The 16,826-nt window shown below is 18.8% G+C and overlaps 4 protein-coding genes across 7 annotated transcripts; 2 read left to right on the top strand and 2 right to left on the bottom strand.

Annotated features, from left to right (window-relative positions):
* The first annotated feature begins 16 nt into the window (after window positions 1-16).
* LOC107998042 (ATP synthase subunit C lysine N-methyltransferase) lies at window positions 17-1,280 on the top strand. The gene is made up of 5 exons (XM_017057055.2): window positions 17-162; window positions 266-367; window positions 446-618; window positions 727-915; window positions 985-1,280. The coding sequence occupies exons 1-5, from the start codon at window positions 159-161 to the stop codon at window positions 1,138-1,140; spliced, it is 624 nt and encodes a 207-aa protein (XP_016912544.1). The 5' UTR covers window positions 17-158; the 3' UTR covers window positions 1,141-1,280.
* A 153-nt stretch (window positions 1,281-1,433) lies between these two features.
* LOC114577559 (sodium-coupled neutral amino acid transporter 9 homolog) lies at window positions 1,434-7,418 on the bottom strand. Of its 3 annotated transcripts, XM_028666762.2 has the most exons (11): window positions 6,347-6,775; window positions 6,041-6,248; window positions 5,744-5,906; window positions 5,331-5,389; window positions 3,259-3,416; window positions 3,012-3,176; window positions 2,874-2,933; window positions 2,566-2,745; window positions 2,200-2,402; window positions 2,028-2,132; window positions 1,434-1,939 (listed from the first exon to the last, which is right to left on the bottom strand). In XM_028666762.2, exons 2-11 carry the CDS (start codon window positions 6,202-6,204, stop codon window positions 1,532-1,534), a joined length of 1,665 nt encoding a protein of 554 aa, XP_028522563.1. In that variant the 5' UTR covers window positions 6,205-6,248; window positions 6,347-6,775; the 3' UTR covers window positions 1,434-1,531. The 3 variants fall into 3 exon arrangements, with proteins under 3 accessions (XP_028522563.1, XP_061941534.1, XP_061941533.1); XM_062085550.1 differs by lacking the exons at window positions 6,041-6,248; window positions 6,347-6,775 and adding an exon at window positions 7,205-7,418; XM_062085549.1 differs by lacking the exon at window positions 6,041-6,248 and having other exon boundaries at window positions 6,652-6,788.
* On the top strand, window positions 5,998-14,565 carry LOC107998035 (phosphoglucomutase). 2 transcript variants are annotated; one of them, XM_028666761.2, is made up of 8 exons: window positions 5,998-6,140; window positions 7,627-7,844; window positions 8,061-8,499; window positions 8,567-8,769; window positions 8,854-9,055; window positions 9,152-9,344; window positions 9,436-9,619; window positions 9,716-14,565. In XM_028666761.2, exons 2-8 carry the CDS (start codon window positions 7,692-7,694, stop codon window positions 9,938-9,940), a joined length of 1,599 nt encoding a protein of 532 aa, XP_028522562.1. In that variant the 5' UTR covers window positions 5,998-6,140; window positions 7,627-7,691; the 3' UTR covers window positions 9,941-14,565. The 2 variants fall into 2 exon arrangements, with proteins under 2 accessions (XP_028522562.1, XP_016912531.1); XM_017057042.3 differs by lacking the exon at window positions 5,998-6,140 and having other exon boundaries at window positions 7,590-7,844.
* LOC107997960 (U3 small nucleolar ribonucleoprotein protein IMP3) lies at window positions 14,340-15,841 on the bottom strand. Its single transcript, XM_062085554.1, has 4 exons — window positions 15,147-15,841; window positions 14,765-15,079; window positions 14,593-14,665; window positions 14,340-14,505 (listed from the first exon to the last, which is right to left on the bottom strand). Exons 1-4 carry the CDS (start codon window positions 15,281-15,283, stop codon window positions 14,482-14,484), a joined length of 549 nt encoding a protein of 182 aa, XP_061941538.1. The 5' UTR covers window positions 15,284-15,841; the 3' UTR covers window positions 14,340-14,481.
* Window positions 15,842-16,826: the final 985 nt, after the last annotated feature.

Here is a 16,826-nt window from a genome sequence, read left to right as displayed (position 1 = left end):
TAGGGAAATAGAATGACTATATTTATAAGTTACTAGATTATATAGTAACTTTTTATATTTTAAAGTTACATATAAAAATTATAAATTATATATTGTTTGATAGTTGCTTATTTTCCAGAAATAAACAAGAAATTGCTGATACATGTTAAATATATAAGATGTGTAAGATTTGTAAATTATAAATCATAAAGCAAAATTTTTTAATTTATTTGTTTATTTCTAAAAGTTACATTTACAAATTTTAATTTCATATAAATTTAATCAGCAGAGGTTAATGGAATAAATTACATCATAACTAATAACGTCAATTCATCACAAAAAGTATCGCAAAAATCAAAACTTGGCTTATATCTTATCGGTATAACAGGTGATAAAAAAATATTATATAAATATATTTCATATTATTAATCACTATAAACATAATTTGTTTGTATTATTTTTTTAGGAGGCATTGCAACAGCTATTAGTGTAATATGTTTTCCATTTGTCAGTCCCGCACTTCGCAAAATATGTTTGCCTTTTGTACCAGCAACATCTCAACAAATACAAAATGTATTAAAAGCTTTAGAAGGACGTTCTGGTTCTTTGATTGATCTTGGAAGTGGAGATGGACGAATAGTAAATATTTTAGTCATACAATAAAATAATTATTAATCAAATATAAATTAATATTCAAGCATAAATATTAATCATCCTATAAATTTATGATTATGATTTTATAAACAGGTTTTTGCAACAGCTAAGGCAGGTTTTAAAGCTTATGGAATTGAATTGAATCTTTGGTTGGTATGGTATTCTAAATTAAAAGCTTTAATCACAAAATCATCTTTACAAACAACATTTATCAAACAAAATTTATGGAAACACAATTTAAAAAGATACAATAATATTGTTTTATTTGGTGTTGATCAAATGGTAAATTTTATATGTATTACATTATTTTTTATAATTTATATAATTTTATAATTTATATAATATTTTCAGATGAAAGATATTGAAATAAAATTTATTAAAGAATTGCAAGAAGATTGTATTATAATTGCTTGTAGATTTCCACTTCCTACCATAACTGAAATTAAGACTATTGGTGAAGGTAATGATACTGTTTGGGTATATAAGATTTCAAAAAAATTACAATAATAAAATTAGATATAAATTGAGATACTTATGAAGATTGTAAATATTACTTAGTTATAAATAAGTTATTCTAAATAAATCATAATATACATTATAATTAAATAATAAATTAAAAAATAAATTTTATAAAATTAAAAAATTAATGCTATTTTAAATTTAATGTTATTTTATTCTTATAATTAATATCTTTATATTTAAATTATTTAAATAATATGTAATTTATATTTTTATTTAGTACCCATATATTCTTATTAATTAATTATTTTTACATTCATACAACAATGACTATAAACATATACATTTTTATATAATTATTTATTTTCTAACTATATTATAATATTATAAAATTTTATATTTATCTAAAATATTTTGTCAAATTTAAAATCGAATATATTTAATATTCTGTAATAAAAAATTGAGCTAACAAATTTAAAAATCCAAAAATTAGAATACTTATATGTAAAAATAGAGAAAAAATTGTTAATTTTTTTTGTTTTTTCAAAATTACCAAGTATAATAAACTTGGTAAGGTAAAGATATAAATAAAACCACTTAAAGCACCTGTATATCGTATTATTGTACCAATATAAGGTACAAATACTGCAAAAAAAATGCATACAGATACTAAAATAATATTAATCACAATAACACAACCTGTATTAAATATTTTACATATAGATGTAAGTAATTGAATACGTAGCATATATGCAAGCAATGGGTAAACAGTTAATAATTGAAAAAGAAGAACAATTCGAGCACCCACTGTCAAGCCATTCCATTTTTGAAAATTATTTAATAAATTCTGTAAAAAAAATTAATCTTTAATTTTGCTTTTTGTAGTTTTTGAAAATTTTGTATTTAGTTTTTTATTTATTTTATATTTTACTTACATCTTCAATGCATGATTTATTCAGTGGAAAACACACATAAAATACTATACCTACTGTAATATAAGTTAAAGTAACAAGAAGATAAGCTATTGAAAGATCCCTTCCCTATAGAAAAAAAAACTTTTTAAAAATCTAAGTAAATTTATGAAAAAAAGAAGATATTATTATTTACATTTTTACTTTGATCACAATTATTCTGCATTATAGTAATTATAATATTGTGAATAAAAAATGATAATGCCAACATTCCAGAAAGTGCAGGAAATGAAAATTTCAATGTCCAACTAGTTTTCCATTCTATTTCATTCATATTGATACCCCATGAATAAGATTTTATCAAAATAAACACTATTAAATATATAATTGATATGGTTCCTATGAAATATATAATATTAAAAAAAAATATTTCGTGAAAATAAATAAATTTATAAATCGAATGAAAATGTTAAATTTACAAATTATTTATCTATAATTATCAAAAGAAAAATAAATAAATATCATAAAATAAGTAAAAAAAAAAATAATTTTATATACTTACCAAGAGAATTAAATTTTGCAAAGAAAGTAGGACTATTAAAGTTCAAAAATGGAAATATTAATAAACCAAGAAAAATAGGAACTGTTTTATATAAATCCCAAAGTGGTCCCAAAGTACTATATGTATAATCATGCATTATAAAATTTGTACTATTATAAATTATTTTTTTGGGACATAGTACTATAATTAAAATTAATAATACTTATTAATTTTTTCTTATTTTTTTTATTTATTTTTAATTATTTCTTAAATTTTTTCTTAATATTTAGTAAATTTGATTAAATTTATAATAAATAAAATATTCTTACCTTCTGATGTAAAAGAAGTATTATCAATTATAGGAAATTGAGATACTCTAACTACGCTATCTATAAAAAAATAAATTTAAATTTATATAGTATATATATATATAATAAATAAAACAAATTTTACTTTTGTATATTTACCATATATGAAATTCACAGAATTATACAAGAAATTAGACATTAAAACCCAATAAGCTATAGTTGCACCTAATAAAACTGTAATGCTAAAAATTTTAGCAACATATTCTGCCCATTTATTAAGATATATTTGACACAATTGAATTACTTCTATATTTTTTTGTTCACCTAAGACATCAAGTTATCATAAATATATTATTGTATTAATTTTCTTAAATATGTACAAAAGGAACAAAATATTTTTTATTACCATAATAATTATGTACAAGTAAAAGACAATAAGCAGTATATAAACATAAACCACTCATTACAAGTATTAGAAGAATACCAGGAAAAAAGCCAGCCATTTGAATACCCCATGGTATTGTTAATAAAGAAGAACCTAATATTGTATTCCATATTGAAAATCTATAGAAATATGAATATATAAAATTAAAAACAATAAAAATAGAGAAATAAATACTTAAAAATAAGAAAAAGAGAAATAGATATTTAAAAACCAAAAATATATTGTAATTATAATTTTATTAAAAATGCATTAAATATAATAAAAAAATATGCTTTTTATTCTTTTGTGCAGATTAGCATTCATATTAAAAATTGTTTATGTTATTAAAATTTTGTTATTAAATATTTTTATATATTATTATTAAAAATTTTTAAATTATTTATTATATATTTATGATAGAATATATATATATATATATATATATATATATATATATATATATATATATATATATATATATATATATATTTAAAAATATAATATTAAATAGATATATATATATTTTTAAATATTAAAGAACTTTAAGAAATACACATGTAATAAAATTTCATTCTGATTATAATTATAAACAAAAAATTTATTAAATTACAAATAAATAAAATAATAATCTAAATTTTTAGCATGTTAGTATAGATTGCTTACATATAAATTATATATTTTTTTATTCTTTATTTAGTCTATAAATTTTTTTAGTCTATTCAATTATAATATCTTATGTGATTTCCTTGTTAAGTACCAGTAACGGACATTGACCTTTCGAATGTCTGTTACCCAGGCAACCGACAGAGCGCTAACCCCTAATGTGAATATACTGTACTGTCGTTACAACCACCCGATGTTGTCGAAACATAAATGACATAATTACGTTCGTTTGATACTTACATTTATTTTCATTTCTTAAAAACATACATCTGTGAACCTTTTGCATTTTTTTTCTTAAAATAAAAAAAAACAATACACTAACTATGTATAATTTAAAATTTCTTTGTTTTATGTTATCTATGCTTTAGATATGTGCTTTTAAGATATGAAAACGAATGATAGTATATTTAATTTTTTGAATGATAATTGAAACATTGTATGATTAATAGTGAAATTTAATATTATGGATTTAATATGTTTTGAATTTAATTTAATTTTGGTGAAATTTGATAAATAGAAATTCAATTTAAATAGGTAAGTTTATTTAAAATGATATAATATTTATAATAAAATATTTATATATATTAATTAATATTTATAAATCTTTTATAACAATATTTATAATAATATTTAAGTTTGATATATTATGTTAATAATATATTAATATATAATAATATATTATGTTAATTATATATTCTTTTGATTTCAAACTCTGTATAAAAAATTTTAAATTATAAAGTTAAAAATTTTATTAAAAATATATTATTAAAAATTTTATAAATAAAAAAAAGCATCAAACATAGAATTAATATATTTAACCAAGTATTCAAGATTACCTATTCTTTAAGTTAAAAATATAACAAATTTTATTATTGCAAATATAAATTTTTTTTTATACATATATTAACAAAAGATTAAAACAAGAGTTAAAAGATTAGGAAAATGATATAATATAAAAGGAAAAAAAAAGTTATAATCTGATATATTCAAAATGTATATAGACATTTCTGATGCAAGATTTCATTTTTCTCTCATCATCGACCTATTAAAAATATGACTACCAAGAGATAACAAAAAATTTATGAATATGATTAGATTTCTGAATGTTGTATTAAGAGAATTGACCCAGAACCTTTTCTTGATGATAACATGATAGTTGATAATAATTTATAATTAATACTATATTATGCTTGATATTAAATTTAATATTATATTTATCAATACAGGAATAAATACAATAATCAAAACTTCCTTTTGCTTATCAATAATCATATGGAATTCTAGAAGCAATTCTATGTAATATAATATATTTATTGTACAACATAATAATCTTATTAGATATTAAATATTAAGTATATATTATATATATATTAAGAATTATAGTTACTTACATTGTAACTAAAGAACTTTGTTTTGATTTAATATCCTTACATGTATCTTCCGCAATTTCCTGTTAATAAAACTAAGATAAAAATTTATTTATAATAAACTTATTTGTAAATAAAAGTTAGTTTGCATTTTTTAATATTCATAAAGATTATATAATATTATATAATATATAAAAAAAAGATAATATATAATACACAATAATACATAAGAAAAATATATATATAATAATATATATAAATAAAAATTATAGAAATAAGTATAAAAAAAAGTTTTACTTAATGATTATAATCAAATTTAAATAATGATAATCAGTTAATATCATTTCTGTATATATATATATAATATTTAACTTTAATATGATATAATATTTTTGGAAGATTGTAATGCAGTTTTATATTGTTTGTAATATTCTTACCAAATCAGTATTATGGATTTCATAACATCTGTCTTGGATTACATTTAATGAAGAACAAGTATTTAATGTTAAAGATGTAACTAAAGTATGATTTTCAGTAATAGATTTTTTTGGTATTATAGTAATATTAGAATGTAAATTACAGGTTTCGAGACTACCATATCTATAAGAAACATAATAAATGATTACTATTCACAATAATATTAATAATAACATATGGTAAAAGAAACAATAATTTCAGATTTCTTATAATAAATAGAAATATTGTTAATTAATGAGTAGCAAAAAAATTGATACTTGAAATAACTATTTGTTGGAATATATTCTAAATCACTAGTTTCAGAATCTTGAAATATAACGGGTTCTACACTAATATGAGATCCTGAAGAGATTAAAGGTACACTTTCAGATCCATTATTATGATGTATGCAAGGTTTCCAAGCATTCTGATACTTGTACATTTTATATTTAATTTATGCATATACATACATGTCATATAATAGAACTATGAAAATATATGTAATGTATTATTAAACACATTTAAATATATTTATATTTATATTTTTAAATATTTAATTAAAATATAATATAAAAATTACATACCTTTTATAATATACAAATTGTTAATATATCTAATAGTTAATTTCACTAAAACTTTACAAAATTTAATGAATTTGTATTTTTGCAATAAATTCTAAATTTAAAATTAAATGAAATTGTAATTATATGAATTCGTTATTTCTATAATTTTCTGAAAATTTATATAAACATAATAAAAAGAATGATTGGAAATCGAAAGAGAAAAATTTATTTATCTTTTCTATAATTTAAGATTTTTTTATATTTTTAATATTCAATAAGATTGCATCAATAATAACATCAATAATAAAATGTATAATTTATAGCACCTTTCACTTATAGCACACATAACATGAATGAAACTTCGAGAAAACTGTTGTTTTAAACAACTAAACGTCTGTTTTATAAATCCGCGTTCTTATATCGGACATCCTTGACATAACAAGCTCCCTACTCCCTATTTTTCTTCAGTAATATTAGTCGTCACAATAATCGTCTACGCATATACTTATATATTATATACTTAAACATTTTTCTCTATATTTTTAAGTATTCTTAAGAAAAAAATATCGAAATATATAGAATAACAAGATATAAAGAATTTATGATGTAACATATTTTTTCATTCAAAAAAATGATAAATTTTTTTGCGATATTATATAAACTTTCAATTTTTTATGTTATGAAAATATGAATTTCTGAAATATCAATATAATTTAAAATTTTGAAAAGTAGCTGTATTTGAAAAACAATAGCAAACAAATATTAAATGAATTTTACTTCTTGTAAATGAGAACATAAATAAAATTTGTATGTTAAATTTATTTGTTTAAGACATAGGAATGATAAGACAAGTTTAATTTAGCATTTTTATTCATTTACCTTACGTGATTCATGTTAAACGGAAATTACTACTAAAATCAATAAGACGTCATTATAAACTTGTTATTATTGATATTTTTTATCATTTAAATGTTTATATTTTATTATCAATGTTTTACTGTAAAAATATTTATGTACTACGAAAGATCCATTTTCATAAAGCCGATATTATTAGTCAATAAGTAAAGCGCGGGCGCAATGTTTCAAGATGGTGATCCGTGCCCTTGTGTGTCATTGGTAGACAAAGTTCAGTCTGCTAGCAGGCATCGAGGACGTGTTATTAAATTCTGAAATCTAAATTTTTATTGTTATTTGATTTAACATAAAAACAATTATTTTTTGTTTTAATTGTTACTTATTTTAGTATATTATTAAATATAATATTTAAAAGATGTCAAATACTGTAACGAGCATAATTATAGAAACCCGAATATACGATGGACAAAAGCCGGGTACGTCCGGATTACGAAAAGCCGTACAGGTTTTTATGCAAGAACATTATACAGAAAATTTCATTCAAGCAATATTACAAGCTCTTGGAGACAAATTATTTGGTAGTACATTAGTTGTGGGTGGTGATGGAAGATATTATGTGAAAGAAGCAGTAGAAAAAATTATCAAAATTGCTGCAGCTAATGGAGTAAGTATATCATTTAAATATAAATTATTTATTTTTTAACTTATTTAAATTTAAATCAAGAATATATTTATATTTTACTTTATTAAATAATTATTATCTTTTAATTTTTTTATTATGAATATATCATTTAATTTAATCTAAATAATTTTTATTTAATTCTAAAAATATTTATTAATAACAATAAAAAAAAAATTAAATTCTAATAAAACGTTTTAGGTAAAAAAATTAATAATTGGTCAAAATGGTATACTTTCAACTCCAGCTGTATCTACTATAATAAGAAAATATAAAACTTTAGGAGGAATTGTTCTCACAGCATCTCATAATCCTGGTGGACCAGATGCTGATTTTGGTATTAAATTTAACTGTGAAAATGGTGGTCCTGCTCCAGATTATGTCACAAATAAAATTTATGACATTACTAAAGTGCTCAAGAATTATAAAACTATATCTGATATATCCATAGATATAAGCAAAATTCAAAGTACTGTAATACAAGTGGATGGAAATTCATTTATAGTAGATATAATAGATTCTGTTAATGATTATTTGGAATATATGAAAAATATTTTTGATTTTTCTAGTATTAAAACATTATTACAAGGAAATAATGATCATCCTCCTTTTAAAGTTCTTATTAATGCAATGAATGGAGGTATGCAAAACTTATATTAATGTAAATTTAATATATTCAATATTATATAATAATTCTTTTTGTCCAGTTACTGGTCCATATGTAAAACGAATATTTAGTAATGAATTAGGTGTTGACAATTCAAGCATCGTTAATGCAATTCCATTAGAAGATTTTGGTGGACTTCATCCTGATCCAAATTTGACATATGCTAGAGATTTAGTAAATGCTATGAAAAATGGTCCATATGATTTTGGTGCTGCTTTTGATGGGGATGGAGATAGAAATATGGTAAATAAAATTTTTTAATTCATATGAAAAATGAATAATTAAAAGTAAACTTATATTTAATATTATTGATATTATTGATTATAGATATTAGGTAAAAAAGCTTTTTTTGTTACACCTTCTGATTCACTAGCTGTATTAGCTGCCAATTTAAATGCAATACCATATTTTAAAAAGACTGGTATTAAAGGATATGCTAGATCTATGCCAACAGGTGCTGCTGTAGATAGAGTTGCAGCTAAAAATGGTATTAAATTTTATGAAGTACCCACAGGCTGGAAATATTTTGGTATATATTAATGTTTACTTATTTTTGAATTACATAATATATTTTTTTATAATAACATTTTAAACATAATATTTTTCATTAATATTTTATTATTAGGAAATTTAATGGATGCTGGTCTTCTATCACTTTGTGGAGAGGAAAGTTTTGGCACTGGTTCAGATCATATTCGCGAGAAAGACGGAATATGGGCTTGTCTTGCATGGCTAAGTATAATTGCAAATCTTAGAAAATCTGTAGAAGATATATTATTAAATCATTGGCAAACATATGGAAGGAACTTTTTTACGAGGTATTTTTATTATGTTATGTGATTAATTATTATTATATATTATTTTTATTTTAATATATTATGTTATAACTTTATATAATATATATACTAGATATGATTATGAAAATTGTGATTCTGAAGCAGCAAATAGAATGATGCAACATATTGAATCAGAAATACAAAAACCTGAATTTATAAATTCAAAATTAATATCTGAAAATAAAGTATATGTTGTAAAATCAAGTGACAATTATTCTTATGTAGATCCTGTTGATGGAAGTCAAGTTAGCAAACAGGTATCGTATTATAATTCTATACATTTTACATTACATAATATATAGCATATACGAAAATATTGAGATAATATATATTATTATGTAATTTTATAACAGGGATTACGAATTTTATTTCAAGATGGTTCTCGTATAATTTACCGTTTATCTGGTACAGGAAGTTCTGGAGCTACTATTCGTGTATATGTTGATAGCTATGAAGATGATCCAACATCTTTAAACAAAGATGCTCAAGAAATTCTTAAACCATTAGTTACTATTGCATTAAAAATAAGTAATTTACGTGAATTTACTGGTCGTGATGCACCAACCGTGATTACATAATACATAATTCTTTATCATTAACAGTTACATCATCATTAAAAATATACTATATAATAAAAAAAAAAATAAAAGATCATATTATATATATATATATATATATATATATATATTATATACAATATATATATATATATATATATATATATATATATATATATATATATTGTATATAATATATATATATATATATATTATAAACAATTTAAATAAGAAAATATTTTAATGCATCATTATACGCTTTATATAATATTATTATAATATATATTAATATATATTATAATATATATTATAATATATATTATTATATAATATTATATGGTGCAATTATTATATGAAAATTGCATAAATGCATATTGTATGAATCGCAAATTTAAGGTATAAGATTTTTATATATATTATTCAAAAATTGAATAGTATATAAATAATTGAATGTTCAGTAAATTCAACAAATTTTTTTTTAATTTTAATATTAAATATTTGAATATCATGATAATAGAAATTATTCGATTACAAAAAATAAGAACATTTTCTCTCTAATGTAATTCATAATTTTGCTTATATAATTATAAATATTTGATATGATTTATAACAAAATATTTAAGATAAAAATGAAGAACAACGTATGTTTTATATTTTTCTATACAAAATGGCAAATTTTTCATTTATTTATAAAAGTTTTAACTTTTATATGATTATTACATTTAAAAATATTTTATTAATACAATAGAAAAATAAAAAAAAATTTATATGTAAAATTCAGTAAGAAATCTAAGATCATGCATATCTTTATATGTAGAACTGTTGTTTGCCAAAGGTGTTCAAGCATAAAGATGGAAATGATTTAATTCTTCATTATTTGTATAATGTTACATAAATTTATAAAAATGTTTAGTTATATCTTGAAGTATATAAGAGTATTAATTTTAAAATTCAATATTTTTAAATTATTTTTAAATTTTATATATAAAAAGTAAAGAATACGTATAACATTATATAATTTTCATCAAAGAATTAAAAAAAATTATCTTCAATTGTAATTGAAAGTGTTATATCATATTATTTTTATTGATTTTTCATTTTGTTTTAATCTATTTGATAATTCTGTTTTTATTAAGATGGCGGTTGTTTGTGTGATAGGAATGAAATTTGAATTTAATATTATTTTTATGATTTAAAATTCCAAAATAGTCGTTATTTTTTTGATTTAATTTATATAAATGAAAACATAACGTGTACAAAAATATTTTAATTAATTTCAATTATATTCCCTGCAACATAAGTCACTTACAAAAGCTGTAAATAATTATAAAGTTAATTTTTATAGTCAAAATAGAATATTGATTTTGAACAAAAACATATACATATAATTAATATTAAATTATTTTAAAAAAAGATTTATTTATATGTATTATGAAATATTTAAAAAAGAAATTGAAATTAATATAGATATGTATAAATATTAAATTTCAAAAGCATATCTACCTTTTAAATATTTAATTTTGTAAATAGCAAATTTATTCGATTGAAAAATTAATAATCTTTTATATTATTGCTGTATGTTATTACAAGCCATTCATTATATTGATAATTATTTCAAATATTATATAATATTATCAATTAGTTCCATTTTATTTATTTATGTACTATACACAAATTATATATAATATGATATATATTGTTTGTTTTATTCTTTAATAATAAAGCGAATATTAATTGATAAATTAAATAAAAAGCAGGAATGCGTGTAAAAAGTGCTGTTTTAAATTCTTAAAAATCATGAGAAAAATATTTTTTGAAAGCATAATTTAACACATTAATGTAGATTGAAAATAATTGCTAATAAGATACTTGGTATCATATATTATTATATATTAAAATTTGTAGTACAATTATAACAGTAATATATTAATAATATGAAATATAAATATCTGATTTTATAATAATACTAAATTTTAAATATAATTATATTTATAAAAATTTATTTTATTTTAAAATTTTTTAAAAAATTGCCAAATATCTTATTAAAATTAATTGATAAGATAGGATATACCTAACAATTTATAAAATTAAAATCAATAAGATTGATAATTTTAAACTTCAATAAAAGCATAAGTTATAAAAATGAATAAAAAATATGATAAAATTAATTGATGAATGTAATAAACAATTAATTGAAAAATTATTACAAATATTATTAACAAAAATTATTTTTCTATATGTATAATTTCTATAATGTAAGATTTTCAAGTATTTTATTTTTACATATGTTCATTCAATGAAATGAAACTCACGAAACAAAAATACTGTAGAAATCTAATTTTGAAAAAATAAGAATATCAAATACTCATGACAAATATATCATTCATCTGAATTCATTTATTCTCATTTGCATAAAATTTTTTGTAATGGCAGTATGCAGCAATAGATATTTATGGAAATGGAATGTATTTTATAAAACGAAATTATGATACTATACTGATACTATATTGGTAAAAATTTTGAACAAGTGTGACTACAGTACTTTTTGAATGAATTTCAAGAAGAATTTTGTAAATAGTTGATGGAAGGGAGGATACTTGGGGACCTGAGTCGACACAACGTCCATTCGATTTCATAATAACATCATAGAAAAATATAAAAAGAAAAATAACTCATTTATTCTTTAAATTTTTGTTTTTTCTATTATGAATTTATATGCATGATTATTGAGGATAAATAATAATATAATAAAATGAATAAAAAAAAATTGAAATATAAAAATATTTATATAATAATAATAATATAATGAATATAAATAAATGAACTAAAATTAAGTTGTATGTAATAAATGAGTTATTTTTTTAGATAAAAAATTTATGATGTAACGTGAATATGGAATGTGATAATGTGTCATAGAGACCAGCGATGACTGCCGATTTTAATGTAAAACTATTAACATATAACATGTATCATATTGAGAAATAGTAATTATGTATTCATTGTAAGTATATGAATGAATGGTTCTCCATAAAAACGTGATCTTAGATTTCATAATTTAAGCAACCTAATAAATTTAAAAAATACATTTAAAAATTTATGAAAATAAATTTTTAAATAATATTTATTTCAATATGTTAAATTATGGAAAAAAAAAATTATGAAAAATATCAGAAATATGTTTTAAAGTTATATAAATCATGAAAAAAATTATTTAGATCATTTTTATAAATTTTGTAATAATGAAATACATGCGTTGTTCATTTTAAACGAAATTTCTGATAAAATATACTTGATTATTGAATGGAATATGAATGTATTTGCAATTAAATACATTAAAGGTTTCACCATGAAGCAATTAATAAATTTATAATAAATCGATCTTTAATCAATACTTTAACAAATACTTTATTTTCATATTAAATTTTTTTTTTCTAATTTTTCATTTCCAGTTTGAAATACGATTTCTAATTCAAAATGAAAAATTATATCATTGAAAATCTTACAGAAAAAAATATTAACAAAAAATATTTTAGTTTTTGTTTTTGCAATTCTAACTTTCAATCTATATATATATATAGTATCAGAGTATCATTTTTTTTTTTAATTAAACGATGAAAATATATTATATAATATATAATATTAAAAAAAATATCGATACAATAATATAATAACAATAATATAATAATACAATAATATAATAGAAATATAGATGAACATATATCGAATAATCATATTAAAAAAAAAAAGAAAGTTACGAAAAATATGAACAATTCCATTGCAAATTCACTTATAACAATTTATATATATATAAACAAAAAAAAATGAGATTAATGAAAATTATGATAAAATTGATTGTTCTGAAAAAAAAATAAAGTATATTAAATCATTACATAAAATAAATATCATAGTTATTATCATTAAAACTATCTTTAATTATGTTAAGTTAAAAAAGTAAAGTTAGTAAAGTTAAAAAAAAATAATTCAAATATTAACAATTTTTAAAAAAAATAACATTTATTAATCAAAATTTTTAAGCAGAAAAAATTTGTTATCAATCTGCGTAATTTTCAATTACGAAACATTAGAAATAAAAAATTTAAAAGTTATAAAAGAAATATATTAATAGAATTTATATTAATGATTTAGATAATTTTTCAAAGAATTTATTTTTAATAAAACCTTGGAAAAAAACTGATAATGAAAATTCTTAAAATTATTAAATCAATATTATATTTTTAGTTTAATTTTTAGTCTAAAAATATGTCTATCAATATAAACTTTTTTTAAATTTTTTATTATATTATCTTTTAGTAATTGTTTAAATATCATGCATAAATATAATATATAGTTCAAGTTTATAAGAAACAATCATTAAAAATATAAAGATATTTTTGCAAACAATAAATATACACAAACGAAATTTTTTTATAATTAAATTATTTATTAAATATACGATATAATTTATAAAATATAAGAATTTTAATATTAATTAATATTAATTATTAATAAAAATTAAGAAAGATACATATAATAAAATCTTAATTTTAATATTCTTATTTTACTTATGCCATATCAAAATCATCTCTCTGTAATAGAAAAGTATATAACATTAATAAATTTAATAAATTTAATATTAATTTAATATATGATATGAATATATATTTATTACTTACGGCATCATTATATTCTAATACATGTATTTTAATAGCCGATGTGTCTACCCAAGTAACAAAATCTTCCAAATTTCTATATTTATTTTTTAATATTTATTTTTATTAATATTTATATTTATTATATATTTATATTTATTCTTTCATATTTTATTTAAAAATATTTGATGCATACCTTGTTATTAAAAATGCTGGATCTTTTACAACTTCTGTACCAACTCTAACATGACCTTGTTCTATGAATTGTGTAGCCATTTTTAAGTTTTGGCTCATTTTATTTCGTACCATAACAACTGGCAAACGTCTTTTACAAAATGAACTGGCACTCACTTTTTGTGTTAAAGACAAATCCCATTTTGTTGCTATAAGCCCCATCATATATAATTTTTCTAATAATAATGCACTCTGCTCTATTCGAAATGGATGTTCTGCGTCAATTTCTTTAATTTTTTTGCCTAATTCACGAATTTCTCGTGCCAATTTATTATATCTGAAATAATTAATGTTAATTGCATATATATTTATGAAATTTATGTTCAATAATGCAATAGACTTACTTCGTATAATCTTCTCTTTTTTGTATTCGATAACGTTTCAAAATTTTTATTTCATGCAAATTATTATCTGCTTCCCATGATATAAAATCAACTTTTTTTAGCAATTTCTGTTCATGATATTTTAATTTTCGTACCATAATTGTCACAACCAAATAATTATTATCAGGTGTAAAGGATATAAACTATAACATATACTTAACTTGTATCTATTTATATATTTTGTTTTGATACCAAAGAAGGTTAGGTATTCATTTATGGGATAAGAAGTACTTATAGAAAGTATTTGTAAGTATTTGTAAGTATAATATTAAGATTGATCAAATAAACGTTTTGTAAATAATTATTTCCTGAATATTTCAATAAAAAAATATGTGACATAAATCATTTTTTTACATTTATTTTTTCTATTAATATAAATTTACAATAATGTATAAGATTATGTTATTCCTTTTGTATAATAATTCAAATTAAAAATTTTGATTTTTATTAATAAAAAATTTATTATAGATTTTTTATTCAATTAAATAAAACATTATAAATAATATTAAATTAAACAAGATTAAATAAGATTAAACGAGATAAAGGATTAAATAAAAGGTATTTGTTTAATTTTATAATGAATAAGAAAAACGAGAAAGTAATACCAGGTGATGGTTTACGATCTTTAAAGAGTACAATGTTATTTCGTGCAATTAATTATGAATTATATGTTAAACCGGTAAGATTATTTTTCAAATTGAAGTAAATTTATAATGATTTTAATTTATTTATTTTATTTTAATATATAATATATAATGATGATAATATATTATAGATATTATAGATAATAGATTCACGATTATATAATAATTATTAATTCCTAAACATAAAAATTTTTTATATATTATATATTTTCTTATATTAAAAATTCGTTATAAAATTATTTAATAATAATTTATTAAATAATATATAATATATATAATTAAATATTATATATTTATATTAAATATTTGAATTTTTAAATTATAATATTAATAAATTATAAAAGCATTTTTTTAAAATAATCTGATTTCTTTTTCAGAATAAAATAATAATGATTTTTGGAACCATTGCAATGTTTGGTTGTATAGGATATATTGTTTATATGCAACATAATTCTAATACGAAATACTATTCTGTAATTAATTCTAATGAAACAATTGATTTAAAAAGAAAAACATCAAAATGGACAATGTAATTTACATATTTTATGTTCATTAATATTAATTACATAAAATATAGAAATATTATTTATTATATTAATTACTTTATTACATTTTATTTTATTGTTAATTACTAATTTGCTTATTATTACTTTTATTATATATATTTCAATAATATGTAACAATAATTTAAGATTCCCTGTTATATAAAAATTCCTTATATAAAAATATTTTATTATAACACTTAAATTTTTTAATTCTTATTGTGATACTTTGAATTTAATGTATAAATATACATTAATATCATAATAATATATTTTTTTTATATTAATTTTAACAAAATATTTTGAAAAATGTAAATAGCATTTTGTACCACATATATTTTAGATATACATTATATATATGTACCATACATATATATATATATATATATATAGTTAAATTTTGTTATCGTTTTATACAAATTATTAATTTTTTTGGCAGTATATAAGATTAATCA

This window comes from Apis cerana, linkage group LG15 (assembly GCF_029169275.1).
Source record: "Apis cerana isolate GH-2021 linkage group LG15, AcerK_1.0, whole genome shotgun sequence".
Lineage (NCBI taxonomy): Eukaryota > Metazoa > Arthropoda > Insecta > Hymenoptera > Apidae > Apis > Apis cerana.
This window is presented reverse-complemented; position numbering and strand designations above follow the sequence as displayed.

Coding starts and splice junctions, on each gene's coding strand:
- LOC107998042 (XM_017057055.2), top strand. Junction 368..445: donor ATATCTTATCGGTATAACAG/GTGATAAAAAAA, acceptor TTATTTTTTTAG/GAGGCATTGCAACAGCTATT. Junction 916..984: donor TATTTGGTGTTGATCAAATG/GTAAATTTTATA, acceptor TAATATTTTCAG/ATGAAAGATATTGAAATAAA.
- LOC114577559 (XM_028666762.2), bottom strand. CDS start 6,204: ATGTACAAGTATCAGAATGCTTGGAAACCTTGCATACATCATAATAAT. Junction 3,177..3,258: donor ACTTGTACATAATTATTATG/GTAATAAAAAAT, acceptor TTGATGTCTTAG/GTGAACAAAAAAATATAGAA. Junction 2,934..3,011: donor TTCTGTGAATTTCATATATG/GTAAATATACAA, acceptor ATTTTTTTATAG/ATAGCGTAGTTAGAGTATCT.
- LOC107998035 (XM_017057042.3), top strand. CDS start 7,596: ATGTCAAATACTGTAACGAGCATAATTATAGAAACCCGAATATACGAT. Junction 9,345..9,435: donor GGAAGGAACTTTTTTACGAG/GTATTTTTATTA, acceptor TATATATACTAG/ATATGATTATGAAAATTGTG. Junction 9,620..9,715: donor GAAGTCAAGTTAGCAAACAG/GTATCGTATTAT, acceptor ATTTTATAACAG/GGATTACGAATTTTATTTCA.
- LOC107997960 (XM_062085554.1), bottom strand. CDS start 15,283: ATGGTACGAAAATTAAAATATCATGAACAGAAATTGCTAAAAAAAGTT. Junction 15,080..15,146: donor AAAAGAGAAGATTATACGAA/GTAAGTCTATTG, acceptor TAATTATTTCAG/ATATAATAAATTGGCACGAG. Junction 14,666..14,764: donor CCAGCATTTTTAATAACAAG/GTATGCATCAAA, acceptor AAATAAATATAG/AAATTTGGAAGATTTTGTTA.